Source organism: Schistocerca serialis, chromosome 6 (genome assembly GCF_023864345.2).
Source record: "Schistocerca serialis cubense isolate TAMUIC-IGC-003099 chromosome 6, iqSchSeri2.2, whole genome shotgun sequence".
In the NCBI taxonomy this organism is placed as follows: Eukaryota; Metazoa; Arthropoda; class Insecta; order Orthoptera; family Acrididae; genus Schistocerca; species Schistocerca serialis.
The window spans coordinates 168,914,428-168,940,920 of record NC_064643.1 but is presented as its reverse complement, the minus strand read 5'-3'; the positions used below and the strand labels follow the sequence as shown (position 1 = coordinate 168,940,920).

Sequence of the window (26,493 nt, the reverse complement as noted above, 5' to 3'; positions counted from 1 at the left end):
TGTTAAGTTTTTTCCTGACAATGTCAATGGTTGTTGAAACAGGTACATTAGTACATAGGTTTGTAATGTCTAATGAAAACGGTTTAGTGTCTTGGCCACACTGCTGATCTTTGCTTTTACTGAGTAGATTTTGTCTATTGTCTACAATAATAATTTTGAAAAACAAAGGATTTTTTATTTTTTCGTAAAGAAACCTTGCTAACTCATGGTATGCACTCTTCATACTGATCACAATCGACTGCATCGGATGGTGACTTTTATTTTGGGGCCTGTGGATTCACATTAAAAAGCCATTTTTTATGAAACTGTTTGAGCAAATACGTAATGATGTTAACGGCAAGCCTAATTTCTGTTTGTATCATCGGGCTGGATTCTCATCTCTCTCTGAAACCATACTCTCCTCAAAAACTCAGAACAATTATGGGTCTAAAACTTTACAAAAACTACATAACAAAAAAAAAAATTTTCAATAGTTTCAATCCACCACTTGTGGAATTTTTGATTCCCCTATTTTTTACTGTAGTTTCCCTGCTTCTGGTTCCAAAACATTTTCTTCTAATACCATACATATGTGCTGTTAAAGTTACCTTCCTGCAAATATTTTCTGGATTGTAAAACTGTTCGTAAGATGTTTTCAATGTCGTTCTTTCCTTCATGTAATTGTAATTTCTGTAAACAGGTGGATCTATTATACTTAATCTGCTTGACTACTGTGTGTTTTCAAAAAGATATTAAGCTCTCTTTCTTTATATTTTATTTTTAAAATTAACTGTCATCTTTTTCTGTTATTATGACTCAAACGGACTCATGTTACTGTCTGCACCTGATAGGCAGTGCAACTCGTATTGTTTTTGTGGAAGCTATGTAAGCCACTGGACCGATCAGTGCGTTGTTGTTCCCAGCTGGCCACATGTGGTAAAGGCTAAAATGTTTTATTTCATTTTGACTTAAGCATAGCTGCCCTAAATCCTGACCATTGCTTTTTAGCAATGTTATTTTGTGTAAGTAACCTTTGCACATCATGAAAATTGTCATCTTCGTTAATATGTTTTGGTCACACGTAATTTTGTATGTAGTATTTTATAGGACTTAGCAAAATTTCATTCTCATGAAGATACCTCTAGTAGGTGTTGAAATCTAGGTCAGTGTACCTACCTTCAACCGATTGGCTGTATAATCCTATGTTGTAGTATTTTCTATATGTGTGACTACTTACTTTCCCAGTTGTTGAATCCTATATCTGTGTGTTCCCTTCCTTTCTGCTGTGCATTTATCCCAGCCATGGTCATATTATGGAACAAAACCCTCACATGCTGTAAGTAACTGATGGATCTGATTGCCTGCTCATTCATGAAAGTGGTGAAATTGGACTGAGCAAAGGTTGACAAAATGGTTCAAATGGCTCTGAGCACTATGGGACTTAACATCTATGGTCATCAGTCCCCTAGAACTTAGAACTTCTTAAACCTAACTAACCTAAGGACATCACACAACACCCAGCCATCACGAGGCAGAGAAAATCCCCGACCCCGCCGGGAATCGAACCCGGGAACCCGGGTGTGGGAAGCGAGAACGCTACCGCACGACCACGAGATGCGGGCAAAGGTTGACAATTCGTACGGCTGCTGATAACTGCACAGTCAAGCGCTCCACAAACCAAATAATCATCATCATCGTCGTCGTCGTCGTCGTCGTCTGAATGCCCTCCCCTCTCTCGAGCTTTAGCTGTTGGCATGTTTGTTTCCTCTTGCTAAGTTTTTGTTGATATAGACAAACAGAGGTTCAGGGCGGAACATTACGTCAAGCCATGCCAATGAAAACAGCAATGTTCCTTTCGCGAAGAGAAGCAACCATCTCCCCAGGGAAGACAAGTCATTGCTCAAATACACCGCCAGCAGACAAAACATACATATGACACATGGCAAACACAGATGAGGATGAAAGTAAAGCCGTGTGTAATACTATTAACGAACTTTTAAAAGATATTAAAGGAGATGAGAATTTAATCATTATGACATTTTAGTGCAGTAATTAGTGAAGGTATTGAACAAAATATAATTTAAGTCCATTCTGCGCACGCAAGATGGGGGAGGAGGGGGAGAGTGTTAATAACATTTTTGGCTGGACGACAGTTCATTATTGTGAATAAATGTTCTGAGAAGGCATTACTTAGATTAATAGATTGATTACATTTCAGTGAAACACAGATCCAGGAATCTACTGTAGTTAAGGACCTCAGGAGTTGTCTAGGTGCTGATACTGACGGTGATCACAATCTAGTATGAATAAAATTCCTGTTGAAAATTAGAGAGAGTGTTTCAAATATTGGAGTCTAGGCAAGTTGAAAGAGCCATAAGTACAAGACTACCTGCAAAGAACTTGTGGCAGGAGAATACTTTAAGAAGTTTTTTGTGTGAAAAACTGATGGAATGCATGTAATGAACTCTACAGAAAGAGTTCTTCAATTGAAAAACTCAAACATTCATATCTGATAATAAAGTGCTGAAATTAATGAATAAATAAAAAATGTGAAGATCCTAAAACTGAGCAGGAATAATACAGCCCACCTAGAAAAGAAGTTAACCAGAAATGTAGACAGCTGAAGAAGAACAGATGGATGATACTTACCAAGAGACACATACAAAATTGAAACAGGGCAATATAGACAATGCACATTGGCAAATACAAAAACTCTTTATGGAATGCAATGAGTAGAGAAGGTCATTGGGTGATAGAAGAAATTAGTGCAGTCAAAAACAAACACATAATGTAAGATGATGACAGAAGATACTCACCTTTTATTTCTGACTTTCAAAAAGCTTTGCACAAACTTTCAAGCAACAGATGCCTAGGTACTGGTAACATATAGTGTATATATGTTGGTGTAATTAACATTATGCCATTCATGGTTGAAACCTGTATTTAATGGGGTGGTAAAAGGAAAATAAATTGCTGTGGCAGACTTGTCTATGAATATATAGGATGTCCCAGGAGAAATGGTTATTTGAAGCAAAAAGCTTCATAAGGACATTTTCCCTATTCCGAATGGCTTCTGAGATAGACAATATTTTTTCTGTATTATTTGATGAATTGACATTGTTTACAGTGTACCACAGTAGTGTAGAGGAAATAAAGAAGTAGAGGTTGGTATAGGGCAATGAGAAATTATCATAAAATGTACTACAAAAATTATCATAAAATGTACTACAAAAATTATCTAAGGTATAGAGCATGCATGTTGTGCAATATTTCCAATATTCTGTTGCTATCTTTGTGCAGACTAGTAGTACTGTATTTTAACTGTGTACTGTGGCACGTTTTTGCTAGTGGCCGCAGTTTGATTTATTCAAGGAAAGCATTAAAAAAGTGACTTTAAATGTGTTCTGTGTTGGAAACCATTCAGAATAGGGCATGTGTCCATAGAGTGTTTCTGGCTTCGAGTGAGTGTTCCTGTAATGTCCCTGAATATTAACCATTCCTCCTTAGACACCCTGTGTAAGATAATTGTTGATGGCATCTGATGCAGCAGTTAAGGTGCAAAGAACGGGAAAGCTGCTGTGTCAAGTGAATTTGAGGATCCTTGACAGAAACAACATAATGATGCAAGCTGTGATGTCTGCTGTCTTGGAGTGTTCTGTGTTGTATGCTTAGTGGGCTGACAGGAGGAAACACAAAAGAATTATGGCTACACACATTTCTCTCATACTGTTGTTGTTGTTGTTGTTGTTGTGGTCTTCAGTCCTGAGACTGGTTTGATGAAGCTCTCCGTGCTACTCTATCCTCTGCAAGCTTCTTCATCTCCCGGTACTTACTGCAACCTACATCCTTCTGAATCTGCTTAGTGTATTCATCTCTTGGACTCCCTCTACGATTTTTACCCTCCACGCTCCCCTCCAATGCTAAATTTGTGAACCCTTGCTGCCTCAGAATATGCCCTACCAACCGGTCCCTTCTTCTTGTCAAGTTGTGCCACAAACTCCTCTTCTCCCCTATTCTATTCAATACCTCCTCATTAGTTACGTGATCTACCCATCTAATCTTCAGCATTCTTCTGTAGCACCGCATTTCGAAAGCTTCAATTCTCTTCTTGTCCAAACTATTTCACTTCCATACAAATACTTTCAGAAACTACTTCCTGACACTTAAATCTATACTCAATATTAACAAATTTCTCTTCTTCAGAAACGCTTTCCTTGCCATTGCTAGTCTACATTTTATATCCTCTCTACTTCGACCATCATCAGTTATTTTCCTCCCCAAATAGCAAAACTCCTTTACTACTTTAAGTGTCTCATTTCCTAATCTAATTCCCCCAGCATCACCCGACTTAATTCGACTACATTCCATGATCCTCATTTTGCTTTTGTTAATGTTCATCTTATATCCTCCTTTCAAGACACTGTCCATTCCGTTCAGCTGCTCTTCCAAGTCCTTTGCTGTCTCTGACAGAATTAAAATGTCATCGGTGAACCTCAAAGTTTTTATTTCTTCTCCATGAATTTTAATACCTACCCCGAATTTTTCTTTTGTTTCCTTTACTGCTTGCTCAATATACAGATTGAATAACATTGGGGAGGGGCTACATCCCTGTCTCACTCCCTTCCCAACCACTGCTTCCCTTTCATGCCCCTCAACTCTTATAACTGCCATCTGGTTTCTGTACAAATTGTAAATAGCCTTTCGTTCCCTGTATTATACCCCTGCCACCTTTAGAATTTGAAAGAGAGTATTCCAGTCAACATTGTCAAAAGCTTTCTCTAAATCTACAAATGCTAAAAACGTAGGTTTGCCTTTCCTTAATCTTTCTTCTAAGATAAGGCGTAAGGTCAGTATTCCCTCATGTTTTCCAACATTTCTCTGGAATCCAAACTGATCTTCCCCGAGGTCGACTTCTACCAGTTTTTCCATTCGTCTGTAAAGAATTCGCTTTAGTATTTTGCAGCTGATAGTTTGGTAATTTTCACATCTGTCAACACCTGCTTTCTTTGGGATTGGAATTATTATATTCTTGGAGTCTGAGGGTATTTCGCTTGTCTCATACATCTTGCTCACCAGATAGTAGAGTTTTGTCATGACTGGCTCTCCCAAGGCCGTCAGTAGTTCTAATGGAATGTTGTCTGCTCCCGGGGCCTTGTTTTGACTCAGGTCTTTCCGTGCTCTGTCAAACTCTTCACGCAGTATTGTAACTTCCATTTCATCTTCATCTACTTCCTCGTCCATTTCGATAATATTGTCCTCTAGCATGTCGCCCTTGTATAGACCCTCTATATACTCCTTCCACCTTTCTGCTTTCCCTTCTTTGCCTAGAACCGGGTTTCCATCTGAGCTCTTGATATTCATACAAGTGGTTCTCTTTTCTCCAAAGGTCTCTTTAATTTTCCTGTGGGCAGTGTCTATCTTACCCCTAGTGAGATAAGCCTCTACATCCTTACATTTGTCCTCTAGCCATCCCTGCTTAGCAGTTCTGAACTTCCTGTCAATCTCATTTTTGAGACGTTTGTATTCCTTTTTGCCTGCTTCATTTACTGCATTTTTATATTTTCTCCTTTCATCAATTAAATTCAATATTTCTTCTGTTACCCAAGGATTTCTACCAGCCCTCGTCTGCTGCCTTCAATACTTCATCCCTCAAAGCTACCCATTCTTCTTATACTGTATTTCTTTCCCCTATTCCTGTCAGTTGTTCCCTTATGCTCTCCCTGAAACTCTGTACAACCTCTGGTTCTTTCAGTTTATCCAGGTCCCATCTCCTTAAATTGCCACCTTTTTGCAGTTTCTTCAGTTTTAATCTACAGTTCATAACCAATAGATTGTGGTCAGAGTCCACATCTGCCCCTGGAAATGTCTTACAATTTAAAACCTGGTTCCTAAATCTCTGTCTTACCATTATATAATCTATCTGATACATTTAGTATCTCCAGGATACTAAGGAATGAAACTGATGAACAGATAAAAATTTAAAACAATACTAACAAGCCCATGCTGACGATGTCATTGTAGTTTGGATGATAATTTTGTATCTGTAGTGTGAAAGTGAATCCACATTTTATGTAGTCATTAAACACACAAGCCTCTATATGCTTTTCCAGCTTTGAAGAATCTTTCAAGTGTGTCAGGAAAGGCAGCACCCATTGTAAATTCAAATTTGACATGAATGACATTACGAATAGCATTCCATGACAGATATGTGGTGGTGGTGGTGGTGGTGGTGGTGGTCCCTTCAAACAAACATGTTGGGATGGCAAGGCTGCTCAGCTGTTCATGTGCTACTGTCATGAGCACCTACGGAAAGTGGTTGAAGGATGGTGAGAGCGGAACTCGGTAACATGTTTTTGGATGTCCACGCCTCATCATTTCGGAGGCTTGCTCACTCCATAAATGAGGATAGATGGCAGTCTGTGCCAAATCTGATAAGAGTTTTGTGCTGGGGCAAGTAAAACTGTTTTGGGGCATACCTTTCAGAATCCATTGTGTAACATGGGATTCTGCAGCAGAAGTGCTGTATGCCTTGTTGACCCAGTGACATTGTCAATTGTTATTAGAGTGGCCACAGGATTATTGAGATTGGTTTGTGGATCAATAGAAATGTGCCCACTGTTTTGTTGATGACGACTGTGTTTTCTTTTTAAACCATGTCAATGGTCATGTCAGTAAATGCTGTCATCCAGGCAAACGGCTGTTTGAAATGTGTACCATGCCATGGGCATAGGCCATTGGAGGCAGCATTGCTATGTGGGATATTACCCTAGTCTGCCATGGGACCTGTGATAGTAATTGAAGGCATGAGAATTGCGGATATGTGAACATTTTTGTGCACCACACGTTCCTTCATTCTTGATGTCTTCTGTGATTTTGATGGCATCTTCCTGCAGGATGACGGTTCATGGGCAAAGCCAGAATTGTGCTTCAGTGATTTGAGGAGTATAATATTGAACTTGCACTTGATGGAACACAACTCAGACACTGTCAAATGGCAGCTCTGTGCCCACAAACAAATGGTCTGTAATTTAAGGCTTTTGCACGACCTGTGCTTAGGCATCTGCGCCACATACCTCTGGAAACCTACCAAGGACTTGTTGAATCCATTTGACATGCTCTGCTATGTGGAGCAACATGTTATTAGGCATGTGGTAGTATTATTTTGGCTCATTAGTGTGTTTCTACGATATTCCACTGCTTACTGAAGATAGTCGCCAAAATGCGTCTGTTTGACAATCTTGACATGGCTATTGTTAAGAGTAAAGATTACCAATATCTGTGCCATTATCAGTACTTTCCATTCTGGTAGTTTAGTAAAAATTAACTGAATTATTCACTTAATGTGGCTAAAAATCCTTACATATTTAATTGAGGAATAAACAGTTTTAAAATCTACTCTTTTGGGACAGTGCAGCTGAAGCCAAAAAATAGTTAGACATCAGTCGGTTGCTCAAAATATTGACTGTACAGTGGGTATTTGTCTGAAATAATTCTTTTGTTTTTATTCTCCCCGGAAGTTTTTGTTGTCATAGCATATGAGAGTGAAACTTCCTGGCAGATTAAAACTGTGTGCCGGACCGAGACTCGAACTCGGGACCTTTGCCTTTCGCGGGCAAGTGCTCTACCAACTGAGCTACCCAAGCACGACTCACGCCCCGTCCTCACAGCTTTGCTTCTGCCAGTACCTTGTCTCCTACCTTCCAAAATTTATAGGAGCTGAGCCATGTCTCCGCAATATCCTTTCTTTCAGGAGTGCTGGTTCTGCAAGTTTCACAGGAGAGCTTCTGTAAAGTTTGGAAGGTAGGAGACAAGGTACTGGCAGAAGTAAAAGCTGTGAGGATGGGGCGTGATTTGTGCTTGGGTAGCTCAGTTGGTAGAGCACTTGCCCGCGAAAGGCAAAGGTCCCGAGTTCGAGTCTCGGTCTGGCACACAGTTTTAATCTGCCAGGAAGTTTCATATCAGCGCACACTCCGCTGCAGAGTGAAAATCTCAATCTGGCATATGAAAGCATTATGTAGGGTAATGGTCTTATTCTATCATTTGCAACCCAGATCATACCAAGTTTCCTGCTATGAGTTTTAATAATGGAGTCTAGGTCCAGTGTAGGGTTACTTACTCTATGCAGAAATTTATAGTTACTTTCTATTAGGAGTGAGAAGTACTCGAAAATTCAAAACATACTTCGAAACAGTATGTTTTTGATAATGTCTCAAAATTTGTGTATTTGGAAATCCCCCATTAGCACTGCAAGAAACAACTCTATTACAAATAAGGTTATGTTCATACAGTACATAGTGATACGTACCTTTCAGTAGTTACCAGTTTGTTATGATAATATTATATCTGTAGTAAGACCTGGAAAGCTGCCAAATAGTACAGGTGAAAATATGTTGTATTTTTCTAAATTGTCATTTACGTAAAGCATTAACTTACAGCATTTGTTAACATAGTGTGTCTATTGTTCTGGGTTACGTAATGCAAGCTGAGTGTAATTAAAAATTGTTAGTAGTCTGTAGCAGCAGCAGCATAGTAGTAGTAGTAGTAGTAGTAGTATGTAGCAGCTACAGTCAGTTCCACAAGAAAGTGTTGCAGCGTTGTCTGTATGAAACAAAAGACACTATAATAAGTTTATATTTACATGAAAATACATGTTATTACTAATTGTGCAATTACTTAATAGTTTTAATCCAATCACCGCCATTATCAATTATAGCCTGGCAGCTCTTTGGCGTGCTTTTCACGAGATTTTCTGCATATTCTCTTGGTAACGATTTCCATATCATCCTGATTTTATATGATGGCTGCTTCAAAGTATGTATTGGCTTTCTTTTAAGCTTTAATACACAACAAAACAGTTTAGATTAGTGTTCTATCCAGAGACATTGCAGGCCAATCCATCATGGACATCCCATTCTCTTGTTTCCATTTTGGATCATTGTACTCTTGAAGCACCCAGTTTGCCTCATTCGAACCAGATAGCTTCTTAACAGATCTCAGAAGGCACTTTTGATAAATATTGCACATTCTTTCAGCATTTAAATTGGCTGTAAATAAGTACAAATAGCCAGAACAGCAACTGACAAAACAAAACATTTAATTCGCACACTGTTTATCTATACACTGTGCAAAAGTGCATAGAAGTACAGATTCAAGATCACTACCAGAGATGTCACTGCAGACATTACATTTAACATCATAGTGAACACTTGCTTATTGAACTGACTGTACATCTGAGTTAAAGCATATCTTATTTTTCTAAAATATGAAGGTTCTTTATTGTAATAGAAACTATAGAGGGAAGTTAGCAAATGTCTTGGTAATAAGATTTTTATAACATTATCATAATCATGACATAATAAAGAGATATTCTTCTGCAGGTGAAATCGGAGACTTTGAGGAAGGAATTAGCAGATAAGCAGGAGTTGGTGTGCCAGGCAGCAAAAGCAGTGCAACTTATGGAGGAACAACATCAAATGAAGATCAAGCAATTGCAGCAAGACTTTGAAGAACAGAAGAAATCTTTTGAAAGGCATATTCTGGAGTTAGAGGATGTAAGTGAAGTGCGAGTCTGAGTCCACAGGGAAGATTTTAAGTATGAAAGAATATTTAATTCCTAGAAATGTAGTAGGCTCATGATAATTCCCTTATGGGCTGGTTCAGCACAGGAATTGCACATAGATTTTTAAGAAGGTAGATATGGAACTTTTCCCAAGACCATTCGTGGCACTAAAGGCAACAATTGGGTAACACTTAGGTCTTGCAAGCACTATTTACCTTATTTTATTGATTTTTAGAAGTATTATTATGAGGATAAACTGTAAGTGTATATACTGATGGAGCCCATTGATAAATCAGTCTACATGAAATAATGAGGCAGTTGATTACTAGAATAGGAGTATGCTTTTCTGCAAACTGCCTTACCAGTATATCCTGTAAACTAATTAATATTAATAACTGGACTTAAGGCTATACATTTATGAAAAGTGGAATAAAATTACAGCATTTTAAATTTGAATCTTGAACATTATTTAAACAGTATACCTAGAATTAAATTCTGCTTCAAGAATATGCTTTATTAATGCAGTTGTGCTGCAGAAAGAGGTGTCATACTGTCAGACGTGGCGTAGTAGACAGCTTCTGATTGATAAAAAAAATTGTGTTGATAAGAATCTAGCACAAACTAGCTCATCGATAACTGAGCTTTGAAGTGCATTGACATTCTTCCAATGTCATGAAGTGGTTTAGGTACCAAAATGAACCAAGTGTACATATGCAGTATTGTGATATGCACTCGATAGAGAGACTAATTAGTGATTGGTTTCAACAAATCAAGAACTTAATTGACTGAACGAGGATTATTCTTACTTCTCGTTTGAAAGACAGACCAGCTGGCTTAGAACACAATTTTAGTTGACTATTTGATGTTTTTTGATTGAACTTGATTAGTTGCATAATCGATTTTTAGTGTAATTTGTTTCTAAATTTTAATTTGGTTTTTGATCTATCTTTTATGATAACTGCCTATACAGGAGATCAATTACCATGTGCAGATATTACAGAAGTGTGCTTGGGTGAAGTGACATGGGATAGTTTAGGATTTCCTATTTTTATGTAAAGATCTTCTATCCCCACCCCCATTACAGCTTTTTCTTGCTATTTCATTAGGTATTATTTAGGATGTATGCACACATAATCAAGGAGAAAAAGTAAATGTCACTGTGTAGAATGTTGACTGGTTGGGGATACAGGCGTGTCACATAATACAGCTGCACAAGAGGTGCACAAAATTGTTGACTGGTTAATTATTCCTAAGGGCAACGGCCTTGCCGCAGTGGATACACCAGTTCCCGTCAGATCACTGAAGTTAAGCTCTGTCTGGCGTGGCTGGCACTTGGATGGGTGACCATCCAGGCCACCACGAGATGTTCCCATTTTTCAGGGTGCCTCGTGATGCCAACTGAGGAGCTACTCAACTGAATAGTAGCGGCTCCGGTGCAGAAAACCATCATAAAGTCCAGGAGACCAGTGTGCTGACCACACGCCCCTCCTATCCACATCCTCATCTGAGGATGACATGGCGGTCGGATGGTACCAATGGTCCAATTCTGGCCTGAATACAGAGTGCTTTTAATTCTTCCTAAACTTTCTTTGTCATGCTCCCTGAATACTTTGTTGTAAATTAACCTTTATTTATTTATTTGCTGTAAAACCACACTGCCACTGCAATGACTTTGTTAAATAAAACTATATATATATATATATATATATATATATATATATATATATATATATATATATATATTAGAAGGAAACATTCCACGTGGGAAAAATTATATATAAAAACAAAGATGAGGTGACTTGCCGAACGAAAGCGCTGGCAGGTCGATAGACACACAAACATACACACAAAATTCAAGCTTTCGCAACAAACTGTTGCCTCATCAGGAAAGAGGGAAGGAGAGGGGAAGACGAAAGGAAGTGGGTTTTAAGGGAGAGGGTAACACAAGCAGACATATTTCTGCTTGTGTCTGTATGTGTGGATGGATATGTGCGTGTGTGCTAGTGTATACCTGTCCTTTTTTCCCCCTAAGGTAAGTCTTTCCGCTCCCGGGATTGGAATGACTCCTTACCCTCTCCCTTAAAACCCACTTCCTTTCGTCTTCCCCTCTCCTTCCCTCTTTCCTGATGAGGCAACAGTTTGTTGCGAAATTTTGTGTGTATGTTTGTGTTTGTTTGTGTGTCTATCGACCTGCCAGCGCTTTCGTTCGGTAAGTCACCTCATCTTTGTTTTCACATACACACACAAAATTCAAGCTTTCGCAACCCACGGTTGCTTCCTCAGGAAAGAGGGAAGGAGAGGGAAAGACGAAAGGATGTGGGTTTTAAGGGAGAGGTTAAGGAGTCATTCCAATCCCAGGAGCAGAAAGACTTACCTTAGGGGGAAAGTAGGACAGGTATACACTTGCACACACATATCCATCCACACATATACAGATACAAGCAGACATTTGTAAAGGCGAAGAGTTTGGGCAGAGATGTCAGTCGAGGTGGAAGTACAGAGGCAAAGGTGTTGTTGAATGACAGGTGAGGTATGAGCGGCGGCAACTTGAAATTAGCGGAAGTTGAGGCCTGGTGGGTAATGGGGAGAGAGGATATATTGAAGGCCAAGTTCCCATCTCTGGAGTTCTGATAGGTTGGTGTCAGTGGGAAGAATCCAGATAACCCTGACGGTGTAACACTGTGCCAAGATGTGCTGGCCGTGCACCAAGGCATGTTTAGCCACAGGGTGATCCTCATTACCAACAAACACTGTCTGCCTGTGTCCGTTCATGCGAATGGACATTTTGTTGCTGGTCATTCCCACATAGAAGGCTTCACAGTGTAAGCATGTCAGTTGGTAAACCGCGTGGGTGCTTTCGCACGTGGCTCTGCCTTTGATCATGTACACCTTCCGGGTTACAGGACTTGAGTAGGTCGTGGTGGGAGGGTGCACGGGACAGGTTTTACACCGGGGGAAGTTACAAGGGTAGGAGCCAGAGGGTAGGGAAGGTGGTTTGGGGACTTCATAGGGATGAACCATGAGGCTACGGAGGTTAGGTGGACGGCAGAAAGACACTATTGGTGGAGTGGGGAGGATTTCATGAAGGATGGATCTCATTTCAGGGCAGGTTTGAGGAAGTCGTATCCCTGCTGGAGAGCCACATTCAGAGTCTGATGCAGTCCCGGAAAGTATCCTGTCACAAGTGGGGCACTTTTGGGGTTCTTCTGTGGGAGAATCTGGGTTTGAGGGGATGGGTGAGGAAGTGGCTCTCTTTATTTGCTTCTGTACCAGGTAGGGCGGGTAGTTGGGGGACGCGAAAGCTGTCTTCAGGTTATTGGTGAAATGGTTCAGGGATTCAGGACTGGAGCAGATTTGTTTGCCACGAAGACCTAAGCTGTAGGGAAGGGACTGTTTAATATGGAATGGGTGGCAGCTGTCATAATGGAGGTACTGTTCCTTGTTGGTGGGTTTGATGTGGACAGATGTGTGAAGGTGGCCACTGTACAGTTAGAGGTCAACGCCGAGAAAAGTGGCATGGGATTTGGAGTAGGACCAGGTGAATCTGATGGAACCAAAGGAGTTGAGGTTGGAGAGGAAATTCTGGAGTTCTTCTTTACTGTGAGTCCAGATCATGAAGATGTCATCAATAAATCTGTACCAAACTTTGGGTTGGCAGGCCTGGGTAACGAAGAAGGCTTCCTCTAAGCGACCCATAAATAGGTTGGAGTACGAGGGGGGCCATCCTGGTACCCATGGCTGTTCCCTTTAATTGTTGGTATGTTTGGCCAACAAAAGTGAAGTAGTTGTGAGTTAGGAGGAAAGAGGTTTTGGGTAGGGTAGCAGGTGATCGGCATGAAAGGAAGTGCTCCATCACAGCGAGACCCTGGACGTGCGGGATATTTGTGTATAAGGAAGTGGGATCAATGGTTGCAAGGATGGTTTCCGGGGGTAACAGATTGGGTAAGGATTCCAGACGTTCGAGAAAGTGATTGGTGTCTTTGATGAACGATGGGAGACTGCATGTAATGGGTTGAAGGTGTTGATCTACGTAGGCAGAGATATGTTCTGTGGGGGCTTGGTAACCAGCTACAATGGGGCGGCCGGGATGTTTGGGTTTGTGAATTTTAGGAAGTAGATAGAAGGTAGGGGTGCGGGGTGTTGGTGGGGTCAGGAGGATGACGTAGTCAGGTGAAAGGTTTTGTAGGGGGCCTAAGGTTCTGAGGATTCCTTGAAGCTCCGCCTGGACATCAGGAATGGGATTACCTTGGCAAACTTTGTATGTAGTGTTGTCCGAAAGCTGACGCAGTCGCTCAGCCACATACTGCCGACAATCAAGTACCACGGTTGTGGAACCGTTACACCAATAACCTGAAGACAGCTTTTGCATCCCGCAACTACCCTCCCGACCTGGTACAGAAGCAAATAACCAGAGCCACTTCCTCATCCCCTCAAACCCAGAACCCCCCCCCCCCCCCCACCCCCCCCACCGAAGAACCCCAAAAGTGCCCCACTTGTGACAGGATACTTTCCAGGACCGGATCAGACTCTGACTGTGGCTCTCCAGCAGGGATACGACTTACTCAAATCCTGCCCTGAAATGAGATCCATCCTTCATGAAATCCTCCCCACTCCACCAAGTGTGTCTTTTTTCCGTCCACCAAACCTTCATAACCTCTTGGTTCATCCCTATGAAGTCCCCAAACCACCTTCCCTACCCTTGTAACTACCCCCCGGTGTAAAACCTGTCCCGTGCACCCTCCCACCACGACCTACTCCAGTCCTGTAACCCGGAAGGTGTACATGATCAAAGGCAGAGCCACGTGCGAAAGCACCCACGCGGTTTACCAACTGACCATGCTTACACTGTGAAGCCTTCTATGTGGGAATGACCAGCAACAAACTGTCCATTCGCATGAATGGACACAGGCAGACAGTGTTTGTTGGTAATGAGGATCACCCTGTGGCTAAACATGCCTTGGTGCACGGCCAGCACATCTTGGCACAGTGTTATACCGTCCGGGTTATCTGGATACTTCCCACTGACACCAACCTATCAGAACTCCGGAGATGGGAACTTGGTCTTCAATATATTCTCTCTTCCCGTTACCCACCAGGCCTCAACCTCCACTAGTTTCAAGCTGCTGCCCCTCGTACACCACCTGTTATTCAACATCTTTGCCTCTGTACTTCCGCCTCGACTGACATCTCTGCCCAACCTCTTTGAATTTACATATGTCTGCCTGTGTCTGTATAACTTTCCACGTGGGAAAAATATACCAAACAAAAGCGCTGGCAGGTTGATAGACACACAAACACACACACAAAATTCAAGCTTTCGCAACCAACGGTTGCTTCGTCAGGAAAGAGGGAAGGAGAGGGAAAGACGAAAGAATGTGGGTTTTAAGGGAGAGGGTAAGGAGTCATTCCAATCCCGGGAGTGAAAAGACTTACCTTAGAGGGAAAAAAGGACAGGTATACACGCACATGCACGCGCGCACACACACACACACACACACACACACACACACACACACACACGTATCCATCCGCACGTTCACAGACACAAGCAGACACTTGTCAACTCACATTTGTGAGTTAGGAGGAAAGAGGTTTTAGGTAGGGTAGCAGGTGGTGTGTGTGTGTGTGTGTGTGTGTGTGTATGTGTGTGCGTGTGTGTGTGGGGGGGGGGGGGGGGGGCGCATTCCCGGGATTGGAATGACTCCTTACCTCTCCCTTAAAACCCACATCCTTTCGTCTTTCCCTCTCCTTCCCTCTTTCCTGTTGAAGCAACCGTGGGTTGCGAATGCTTGAAATGTGTGTGTGTGTGTGTGTGTGTGTGTGTGTGTGTGTGTGTGTGTGTGTGTGTGTGTGTGTGTGTGTTTGTATGTTTTTTATTGTGTCTATCTACCAGCGCTTTTTCGCATCTGGAGGGGAAGAAGCAGGTGCACAGAATAGGAATGTGACTTGGTCACTGGCACAGGTGAGTTCAAGCAAGATGCAAGAGAAGCTCATGTTGGGGGAAGGAGTCGGATTGTTTTGGGCTGTGAAGCATAAATTGAAATAAAGCTTTTGTATACTCCTTAAGTGATTCAAGTTGCATTACCTGCTATGTTCCTGTGAAGTGAGACACTCTACCACCCTCATTTGCGTTACCTGCTACATTCCTGGGGAGTGAGAACACTTCCCATCCCTGAGTCTGTATAGAGGTCTGTGTCCAAAGAACACTATTCCAGCTTTGGTCATTTGCTTAACGTTTCTGGGGCTTCAAATGCACTCTTCAGAGACCACCTCCATTTAACTGACCCCCTTGTTAGAGAAAGATGTCTTCAAATATCACCATTTAGACCAGTGCTCAATTTTTACTGCAGAGCTGTTTGCTTTTTATCAGGGCACCTTGAACATCAGAAGACACAGACACTCTAAATCTGTTATATGTTCAGATTCCTTCAATGTTCTCCAGAATCTCTGTGGAATGTACACATACCACCCTTAAGTATGTAGGATACAGGGATGACTAAACTCGCTCGCTGTGTAATTCGTATGGGTTCCTGGAGGTGTTCATGCATCTGGAAATGAGGCTGCACTCTAATATCTAGTCCTTTTAGCTATTCTGTCCGTTTGGACAAACTCAGTGTGATTATAGATAAGAAAATTATCTCTCTGGTGCAACCACTAGTCTCAGTGGGAAAATCCTCAGGAAGATTGAACCCCTACCTACAGCTTAGACAATTTTCTTGCACTCATTTTGTTGCAGGGAGATAATTATTAACTAGACTACATATTGGACGCTCATTCCAACCCCACTGTCAGTTTTTTACCATATTACACCTTAATGTGTGTTGAGCTATCAGAGGCTCTAACAGATACAGTACAGGCAGTAGAAGACATTGTAATCTTTATTCAGTGTAGAAGCATTGTGAAGGAGATTTAATGTCAGACTGTGGGCAATGTTTGCCAAAAGAGCTTGTAGTGAACAGGCTCTGAGAGAGGAAGATTGTTGTAATTATTCATTTCATCTTTCTACTTGGTTTGTTTCTTTTAGTGAGCATCCCAGGATATCTGTCATTATTCATCATAGTTTTACCCTTTCCCATTGGGCACTTACCATCTCAGCTATTATGTGCTCTGAAGTTCCCTGTACTGAACCTCATGGGGAAGGATGGGGAGGGGGGATTGAGGTAGTGTGCTCAACCGTATTTTCCTTACAGGGTGGTCAACTCTGCTCATGGCCACAATTTGGTATTGTGTCTGTTCATTCCGGTAGACAACTGGTTGATTACTGTGCTCATTTGCAAGGCTGTACGGAAACTGCAGCAGAGCTGGTAGGAGACAAGACTACTTTCACATGTGGCCCTGCTTATGATGGGATAGAGGAAGTCTGTGACCGGACGGGAGTAGGTGGAGCATAGTGGGTGTATCAGGCAGGTCTTGCACCTGGCTTTTTCACAGGGATATGATCCATGTGTCAGTGGATTGGGAGTGGGTCTGGAAGGAGGATGGAATAGGATATTGCATAAATTGGTTGGACAGCAAAAGTACACTTCAGAAGGGGTGGGAAGGACTGGGGTAGATTGCAGCTCATTTCCAGCAAAATTATATAGCCAAAGCCCTGGCACAGTTTTCATTTGGATTCATACTGTTAAATGCTTATCGTGGCTCATATGCATCATTTTGCTGATGCTCCTTTTTGGCACTTGCTGTTGATGTCTTTGATGTTATGCTTCAAACCATGTTTTTTGAAGTAGCCAAGTTATGTTAGCATTTGTTTATGCCGATTGCTAACTTCGTGACTTCAAGAGATCAGCATAGTGACTACTACCGGTAACAATAAGTATCTGTATTGCCAGTAGTTTTTAGATTTGAATTTGAACATACAGGCACTTAGATGTAGATTTATGTTTAATAATGTAACATGACTATAAAAAAATAAAACCTCATTTTTTGTAGGAGCTCATTTCATCACACAGATAAACAAAAATTACTCATGGCAATAGGTATGGAAATTATACAAATCTCAAACCAGTTTTTGGTTTATGTGGCTAAAAAGCTGCAAATGGGTTTGTAATAAATAATAGTATAATAAAAACACCATTAGCTTTCAACCTTAAATATGACATTTTTCTACCAAGAAAAGAATCCATTAAAAACCACACATTTATACATAAAGCTTTGGTAGTTAATTTTATGAGAACACATTATTCTTGTGTAATTTAGTCCCAGACATTGTGACTCATCGATTTTGACGAGCTTTAGCATATTAGTCAGGTGTAACTTGAAAGAAAGTTATTCACGTGAAAGGTCCAAAAAAAATTGAATTCCACTGTCGCGACTAAAGTTAACCTTTGCACAGGTATGAATCATCATAAAATGCGAACACACACGGGTTTAGTCAGCCCATTAGTTTCCAATAAACTGAGTGATAGATTTTGATTTATTACAGATGTACTTGAGAAGGAAAATCCCAGAAAAGAGAGATGGTGGCCAGTGGTATAAACCCTACTTTTGGATCACAGTCAGCTTCCATGTGCATGGCTTCATATTACACACATTGCAATATTTTTGTTCTTTTCCAAGAGAGCAAAAACTGCCATGAAATCTATAAATGGTTAGCTTAAAGAAAATAAATATTAGAAATATGTAGAGCAGAAAAGACCTTTGTCTGAAGAATGTTGGGTGAATGCCATTTTCCTGCAGTCAAGTATGCTGTATACTGCGTGCGGTGGAAAACAAACTTAGTTTACGTTTATGGTGACACTTGGTGTGGCAGTTAATTTGTGCATATACCAGATGTAAGATTAATTTGTGTGAAATAATTTTGGACTGACGGCTGATTATGTACAAGGCTATGGGTGTTCGCAGTATCAGTTTGTTGAAGTAGTTCTACATTTGTTTTGAAAAGTAAATGACAATTTTCACAGCATTATAATTAAGCTCTTAATCTCATGAAAGAACTAAAAGTCACATGGCTGATGCAGTGATGTGCACTTTTGTGGAATAACTTTCCCAATAAAAGTTAGCTAGTCTTTGCTGTCAGTAGACATAGAATCATGCGTAGCTGCATCTCTTTGCCCACCTTCCTATTGCTTTAACAAGCAAAGTGTCTTACAGTAACATGCAGTTTTAAAACACGACAGAGCTACAAGTGGCAGTTTTCTTTGACCACACTTATCCTGCTGCCAAAGAACAAAAGTGTCATATAAATCCACACGCACAGATATTAACTGTAATCTGAACCATTTGGTCACAATGCCAGTTAGGGCATTCCTCCTCAACACTCTGAAATCTGTTATTATTTGATTTATCAAACTATTAGGTTGCAGACTTTATATTATAATACAGAATTCCCTCTTATTTTAAATTGTTAAAGTGAGTTTTACCTGAGCAGATCCTGTCTTGAACTTTATGCCAAAGATTGACAAAATAAATGGGTCACAGGATTCTGGTCTCTCCTTTGCAATTATTTGATTGTTGTGTGTACTGGTTTTGAGATATTAATTGTGTATGTGTACTGTTCTGGTTTTAGCAAGTGCAGAAATTAATGGAGCAACATCAGGAACAGAAATTTGTTAAAATGGGTGACTCATTGGCATATGGACCATCAGCAAGTAAACAAGCTGCTGAAGAGATACAGGAGCAGAAAAAATGCATTGATAATCTGTTGGGTCAGGTGAGTGTATTCTAGTTTTTACCCAAGTGCTTCGCAATATAATTTTGGTTTCAACTTTTCACAAGAATGTTAGAATTGCACATCTATCATACTGTATACATCTTGTGTATGAGTCTGAGACATATTGATAGCTGCAAACATAAAAGAACGTGCCCCCTAGAGCATTTAAGAATTACTTATCTCGCAGTATTTCATCTTTATTGGGATGAGAAGTATTGTGATAACGCCAGTTTTTATCATATCTTAAGTCAGTCCATTGCTTCCCTATATCTTGGAGTTGGTAAAGAACTTTTTCAGATGCTATTTAGAGCATATGCTTCACCCTACTGACCCATACCCATAATGTCGTACCAGTATAGTGTTGCTGGTTTCCACATGCTCAAAGGATGTGTTAAATTGTATACTTACATACCTGTTGAGAGTGGCTCCTGAACAACTTGGTAGTGCTTGTGAGCATGCAGAATGCTAAAGTGAGACTTGCTGTGTCGGGTTTTCTTGGAGTGACTAAAGAGTTGCTCACAGGCACATTGCTCGCAAGTGTATATGCACCATTGGTTGTTCCCCTGTGCACTAAACTACTTCTCGTGAAACGGAGAAGTGTAACTCCACTTGCGTGTTGTCCCAGTTTTTAATATTACTGTGGCCAATGTGAAGTCTCATTAGTGAGGAGGCAAATAGTGAGACAATGTACACAGGGGTGACTTTCATGAAAAATATTACACATGGGTTGGTTTCACATTTTGTGGTGTTTACTGTTCACAAGGCATATTAAAACTGAATTACATACTGCTCTCTACTCCTATGGGCTTTGAGTCGGAGGCATGAAAATATCTAGCTGGTGTAATCCGTATCACTTCAGGGAGGGGGGGCTACCTTCATAGTGTCGGATGTTACTGAGTTCAGCATATATTGTAATTCAGGAGTAAGTAAGAAACACACAATGTTTTGTTTTCACCCCCCCAAAAAGAAGGTCCTGCCCCTAGATACAGGCCTCCCAAGATGACACTGCGAACACCATTTTGAAATGCGAATTTCAGAAAAATGTTTAAAATGCTATTTCTATGTAACTGTTCTAGTTATATTGTTAGTTTTTTTTTTACTTGAAAGATGATTGCTTTTTGATTACAATGGTATTCTCCGTTTGGGCATACCTGTCAAAGTTCCTTTACTCTTGCCTTTTGAATTCTTTTCATAATTTACAGATTTTTTATTTTTTATTTTTTTATTATTATTATTTTTTTTTTTTTTTCAAAATGCCAATCCAGAGAAATTTCTTTTTCTGTAGGTTAGTCCCATGTAGTACTGCATTGTCTGTAAAGGAGAGCTACCACTTTTAAGTTGGACAGGTTTTATTTTAAAAATCTCTCTCTCTCTCTCTCTCTCTCTCTCTCTTTTTTCTCTTCAAGGATAATGTATGTCTTCACTGAAGTTCCCCCTGCAGGTCCGGGGTAAGAATAGGCCCGAGGTATTCCTGCCTGTTGTAAGAGGCGACTAAAAGGAGTCCCTCCCACTCAAGGGGGTAGTTAGCACCTGCGTCCGGAGACGGACGGTTCAACAACTTGAATTTGTGGTCATTTTGGTATTTCGCTTATTCTGGTTTCTTCCTTCCTTCCTTCCTTTCTTTTCTTTGTCCTTCTTCCTCTCTCACGGTCTTACTTACTTTTTACCTTGCCTCCTCCTTCTCCGTGCCTCCTCCTCCTTCTCCGAGCCGCCTCCTCCTTCTCCGTGCCTCCTCCTCCTTCTCCGTGCCTCCTCCTCCTTCTCCGTGCCTCCTCCTCCTTCTCCGTGCCTCCTCCTCCTTCTCCGTGCCTCCTCCTCCTTCTCCGTGCCTCCTCCTCCTTCTCCGTGCCTCCTCCTCCTTCTCCGTGCCTCCTCCTCCTTCTCCGTGCCTCCTCCTCCTTCTCCGTGACTCCTCCTCCTTCTCCGTGCCTCCTCCTCCTTCTCCGTGCCTCCTCCTCCTTCTCCGTGCCTCCTCCTCCTTCTCCGTGCCTCCTCCTCCTTCTCCGTGCCTCCTCCTCCTTCTCCGTGCCTCCTCCTCCTTCTCCGTGCCTCCTCCTCCTTCTCCGTGCCTCCTCCTCCTTCTTCTCCGTGCCTCCTCCTCCTTCTTCTCCGTGCCTCCTCCTCCTTCTTCTCCGTGCCTCCTCCTCCTTCTTCTCCGTGCCTCCTCCTCCTTCTTCTCCGTGCCTCCTCCTCCTTCTTCTCCGTGCCTCCTCCTCCTTCTTCTCCGTGCCTCCTCCTCCTTCTTCTCCGTGCCTCCTCCTCCTTCTTCTCCGTGCCTCCTCCTCCTTCTTCTCCGTGCCTCCTCCTCCTTCTCCGTGCCTCCTCCTCCTTCTCCGTGCCTCCTCTTCCTTCTCCGTGCCTCCTCTTCCTTCTCCGTGCCTCCTCTTCCTTCTCCGTGCCTCCTCTTCCTTCTCCGTGCCTCCTCTTCCTTCTCCGTGCCTCCTCTTCCTTCTCCGTGCCTCCTCTTCCTTCTCCGTGCCTCCTCCTCCTTCTCCGTGCCGCCTCCTCCTCCTCCTCCTCCTCCTCCTCCTCCTCGACGCCTCCTCCTCCTCCTCGACGCCTCCTCCTCCTCCTCCTCGGCGCCTCCTCCTCCTCCTCCTCGGCGCCTCCTCCTCCTCCTCCTCGGCGCCTCCTCCTCCTCCTCCTCGGCGCCTCCTCCTCCTCCTCCTCGGCGCCTCCTCCTCCTCCTCCTCGGCGCCTCCTCCTCCTCCTCCTCGGCGCCTCCTCCTCCTCCTCCTCGGCGCCTCCGCCTCCTCCTCCTTCTCCTCGGCGCCTCCGCCTCCTCCTCCTTCTCCTCGGCGCCTCCGCCTCCTCCTCCTTCTCCTCGGCGCCTCCGCCTCCTCCTCCTTCTCCTCGGCGCCTCCGCCTCCTCCTCCTTCTCCTCGGCGCCTCCGCCTCCTCCTCCTTCTCCTCGGCGCCTCCGCCTCCTCCTCCTTCTCCTCGGCGCCTCCGCCTCCTCCTCCTCCTCCTCGGCGCCTCCGCCTCCTCCTCCTCCTCCTCGGCGCCTCCGCCTCCGCCTCCTCCTCCTCGACGCCTCCTCCTCCTCCTCCTCCTCGACGCCTCCTCCTCCTCCTCCTCCTCGACGCCTCCTCCTCCTCCTCCTCCTCGACGCCTCCTCCTCCTCCTCCTCGACGCCTCCTCCTCCTCCTCCTCGACGCCTCCTCCTCCGCCTCCTCCTCCTCCTCCTCGACGCCTCCTCCTCCTCCTCCTCCTCCTCCTCCTCGACGCCTCCTCCTCCTCCTCCTCCTCGACGCCTCCTCCTCCTCCTCCTCCTCCTCCTCGACGCCTCCTCCTCCTCCTCCTCCTCGACGCCTCCTCCTCCTCCTCCTCCTCGACGCCTCCTCCTCCTCCTCCTCCTCGACGCCTCCTCCTCCTCCTCCTCCTCGACGCCTCCTCCTCCTCCTCCTCGACGCCTCCTCCTCCTCCTCCTCGACGCCTCCTCCTCCTCCTCCTCGACGCCTCCTCCTCCTCCTCCTCGACGCCTCCTCCTCCTCCTCGACGCCTCCTCCTCCTCCTCCTCCTCCTCCTCCTCCTCGACGCCTCCTCCTCCTCCTCCTCCTCCTCGACGCCTCCTCCTCCTCCTCGACGCCTCCTCCTCCTCCTCCTCGACGCCTCCTCCTCCTCCTCCTCCTCCTCGACGCCTCCTCCTCCTCCTCGACGCCTCCTCCTCCTCCTCGACGCCTCCTCCTCCTCCTCGACGCCTCCTCCTCCTCCTCGACGCCTCCTCCTCCTCCTCGACGCCTCCTCCTCCTCCTCGACGCCTCCTCCTCCTCCTCGACGCCTCCTCCTCCTCCTCGACGCCTCCTCCTCCTCCTCGACGCCTCCTCCTCCTCCTCCTCCTCCTCCTCGACGCCTCCTCCTCCTCCTCCTCCTCCTCCTCCTCCTCCTCGACGCCTCCTCCTCCTCCTCCTCCTCCTCCTCCTCCTCCTCGACGCCTCCTCCTCCTCCTCCTCCTCCTCCTCCTCCTCCTCCTCGACGCCTCCTCCTCGACGCCTCCTCCTCCTCCTCCTCCTCCTCCTCGGCGCCTCCCCCTCCTCCTCCTCCTCCTCCTCGACGCCTCCCCCTCCTCCTCCTCGACGCCTCCCCCTCCTCCTCCTCCTCCTCCTCCTCGACGCCTCCCCCTCCTCCTCCTCCTCCTCCTCCTCGACGCCTCCCCCTCCTCCTCCTCCTCCTCCTCGACGCCTCCCCCTCCTCCTCCTCCTCCTCCTCGACGCCTCCCCCTCCTCCTCCTCCTTGACGCCGCCCGCTGCTGCTCCTCTTCCTCCTCGCCTTCTTGTCCACTCTATGGTCTCTGCCTCGGCGTTTGAGACAGTCTGTCCTTTCTCTCCTTCTCTCCCTTTTTTTCCTATTCTTCTTTCCTCTCTGTGCGTGCCTGAAGGCCAACCCACACGTTCGCACGTGTAGCCGGTGATGGGGTAATGCGTAATTCCTCGCCCTGGGTAGACAAGTAAGGCACGCAGGTACCCCCTGGTAAGGGTCAGGCCCAGGGAGGTGTGATTGCCTGAGCTGACACCTTCTGACCATGCTTATTGGTCCCTCCGTCCGTTTCTTGGGAAGTGTGACCTGAGGTGTAAACATTCACCTAAGGCGGGAGTGTCCTCTGAGAGGGTCCCCACAAGGAAGGAGCGCGCCGTCGGTGACACTGGCAGTCGTGGGAATTCATTCACAACGGATTTCTCTTCTTCTTCTTCTTCTTCTTCTTCTCCTCCTCCTCCTCCTCCTCCTCCTCCTCCTCCTCCTCTCTAGACTTCTGCCCAGAAACGGAATCTTGGCCAGCCACCAGTGACAAAAGTACTATCACCTGTCCCAAAGTTCCTCGTAGTTTCTAGATCTGATGACGGAAAGGATTTTTCATCTGTCAACACTTTCCTTATTCAGAAGGGCGTAGATGCCGTAGCCGGACCTGTCAAGTCTTGTACCAGGATGCATAATGGTACCTTGTTGATGGAAACTGAGAGCGCCTTTCAGGCACAAAAACTCCTTTGGGCCACACTCCTGTACACGTTCCCTGTCCAGGTGGAGGCTCTCCACACTTTGAATTCGTCGCATGGTGTGGTATATACTAGATCACTCGACGGATTGACTGACGAGGATATTCAGTCTTTCCTCGCTGAGCAGGGCGTGACGGCTGTCCATAGGGTTATGAAAAAGGTCGACAATTACCTTGTACTGTCCCGGATACTTTTCTTGACCTTTGATAGTGTTCAGCTGCCGTCGCGCTTCAAAGTGGGCTATGAGGTTATTTCTGTTCGCCCCTATGTCCCGACACCTACGCACTGCTATCAGTGTCAGCGTTTTAACCACACCTGCCAGTCTTGTTCTAATGCGGCTAAATGTGTCACTTGTGGCAGGGACGCCCATGTGGGTGTCTGTCCACCTCCCTCTCCTCGTTGCGTGAACTGTCAGGGTGACCACGCAGCGTCCTCCCACGACTGTCCCAACTACAAGGATGATCTATGGTCCTTTCTTTTTTCCGAGTTTACTGTAACTGGCATATTGTACCTGGACATACTTACACATTATCTAATATCTCAATTACAACAGGATATGCACCCAGAATTTATTTTCCTCCATGTCTCTGTGCAACCACATTACCATTGTGAAGTTGTCGCATTATCCTCATAGGGATGTGCCGAGTTGGATTGGGCACAGTGGCTCATCATTATGGCCACCATTACCACCTGATTTAATCCCAATAGACTTCTGTGTATGGGGCTACATTAAAGACAGTGTTAGTTTCTCCGCTTCTGCGGAACATCGACAAGCTCCAATAATGGATAACACCAGCAGTTGCCACCATAGATAAAGAACTGCTTCATAGCATTTGGCAGGAAGTTGATCACAAATGGGATAGTTGTCATGTTATAAGAGATAGCTTCATTGAACATTTGTAAATAAAACTTGAATATATACTGCAGTCAGTTGTGCATCAAACATTTCTATAACTCATGTATCTTTTTTACAATTCAAGGTTACTTATAAATAACTATCTTATAAACACCCGGTATTACATCATAGCATTCTGGAGCAACCTTTTTGTTGTGGGCTGAGGCATCCACGTTGATGAAAATTTAGCTGCCACTGAAAAGACTAATAAAGGTGTTCTGGTAGGATGGATATGTGGGTTTTAGGGTTGTGTGTGTACAAGCGCACGCGCACACACGCAAATCAATAAAAGTAACACAGAATAGAAAATAGTAAAATATTTTACTGAACTTTGGTGATGCTGCTTATAGCAGTTGTAGAATGCAGATTTAGCCTGTCTGTCCTGCATTGACTATAGTTTCATGCACACAAACTAAATAATTTTATCTGAACTGAATTCAGAAGAAAACTAATCTTCTGTCATGATGTACTATTCGAAGAAAAGTTCTAAACTAACAGTACTCAGTTAGATCTCTAGGCAGATGGCCTCTGTCCATGGATGATAATTTTATTCACTGTGCTGTTTTTACTGAATACTAAGCACTGTCTTTCTATTGTACACTACTTCTATCTCACTCAATGACTTTGACCGGAAGACACAACGAACGTTCTGCAGCCACTCCCTTGCAAGACTTGGACTGACTTAAAACTTGCGACTCGCAATTTCTGTTCTTGGATGCTTATTTAACCATGTGTCCCTCTTCCTGGTGGCACTGCCTCTCTGGAGTGCAGGATTCGCATAGGCAGCATGATTGGTTTGTGCGCAGCAGTGTTCCTGCTGTTGGCACCAACGTTTTTCAGTATCTGCTTCCAGAACACTGCTGGATCAATCCATATGAAGTGAAGTGGTCCAGTGATAGTTGCTTGACCATTTTTAAATATTTTAATTTTTTATATGTGATTGCCCTATATTTAAGAAGTTCAAAACAGTTTTTAAAATAATTTTACCTTTTGCGTTTACTGAATGGCATCCATTTTCACTTGTAAGCATGTGACGATGTTTCAGTTTAGAGACATTAGCAAAAATATGAATATCTCTGAACTGGGTTAAGTTACAACATTGCAGTTGACATGGTTGTTTTAAGAAAATTGTGCTCTACAACATTGTCTGTTACACAAAATACTCTACATTCAAAAATAACCAGTCAAAATGACCTCCAAAGTTTGGTATTCAAATTATGAATTTTTGAAAATGAGGAGATAATTCACATTACTCTACAACTGATCTTATGGCTGTTACCTATTTAAATGGTTTATTGTTTCATTGAAATAAAATTTTTACAGTACGTTGCTATCATAGAGGTGTACAAACTGTGCAAAAAGCATATTTTTATATTCAGACCCTCCTGAGATAACTAATCCCAAACTTTACAAAAAATGA

General features: G+C 43.7%; 1 protein-coding gene across 5 annotated transcripts in view; it reads left to right on the top strand.

Moving 5' to 3' along the window:
- The window catches only part of LOC126484389 (centrosomin-like), a 435,221-nt gene that overhangs the window by 303,372 nt on the left and 105,356 nt on the right, over positions 1-26,493 (top strand). For all 5 annotated transcript variants that reach the window (XM_050107884.1, XM_050107886.1, XM_050107885.1 and 2 more), the window contains exons 4-5: positions 9,357-9,530; positions 19,044-19,187. In XM_050107884.1, coding sequence (XP_049963841.1) covers positions 9,357-9,530; positions 19,044-19,187 — 318 coding nt within the window. The remainder of the gene's footprint in view (positions 1-9,356; positions 9,531-19,043; positions 19,188-26,493) is intronic.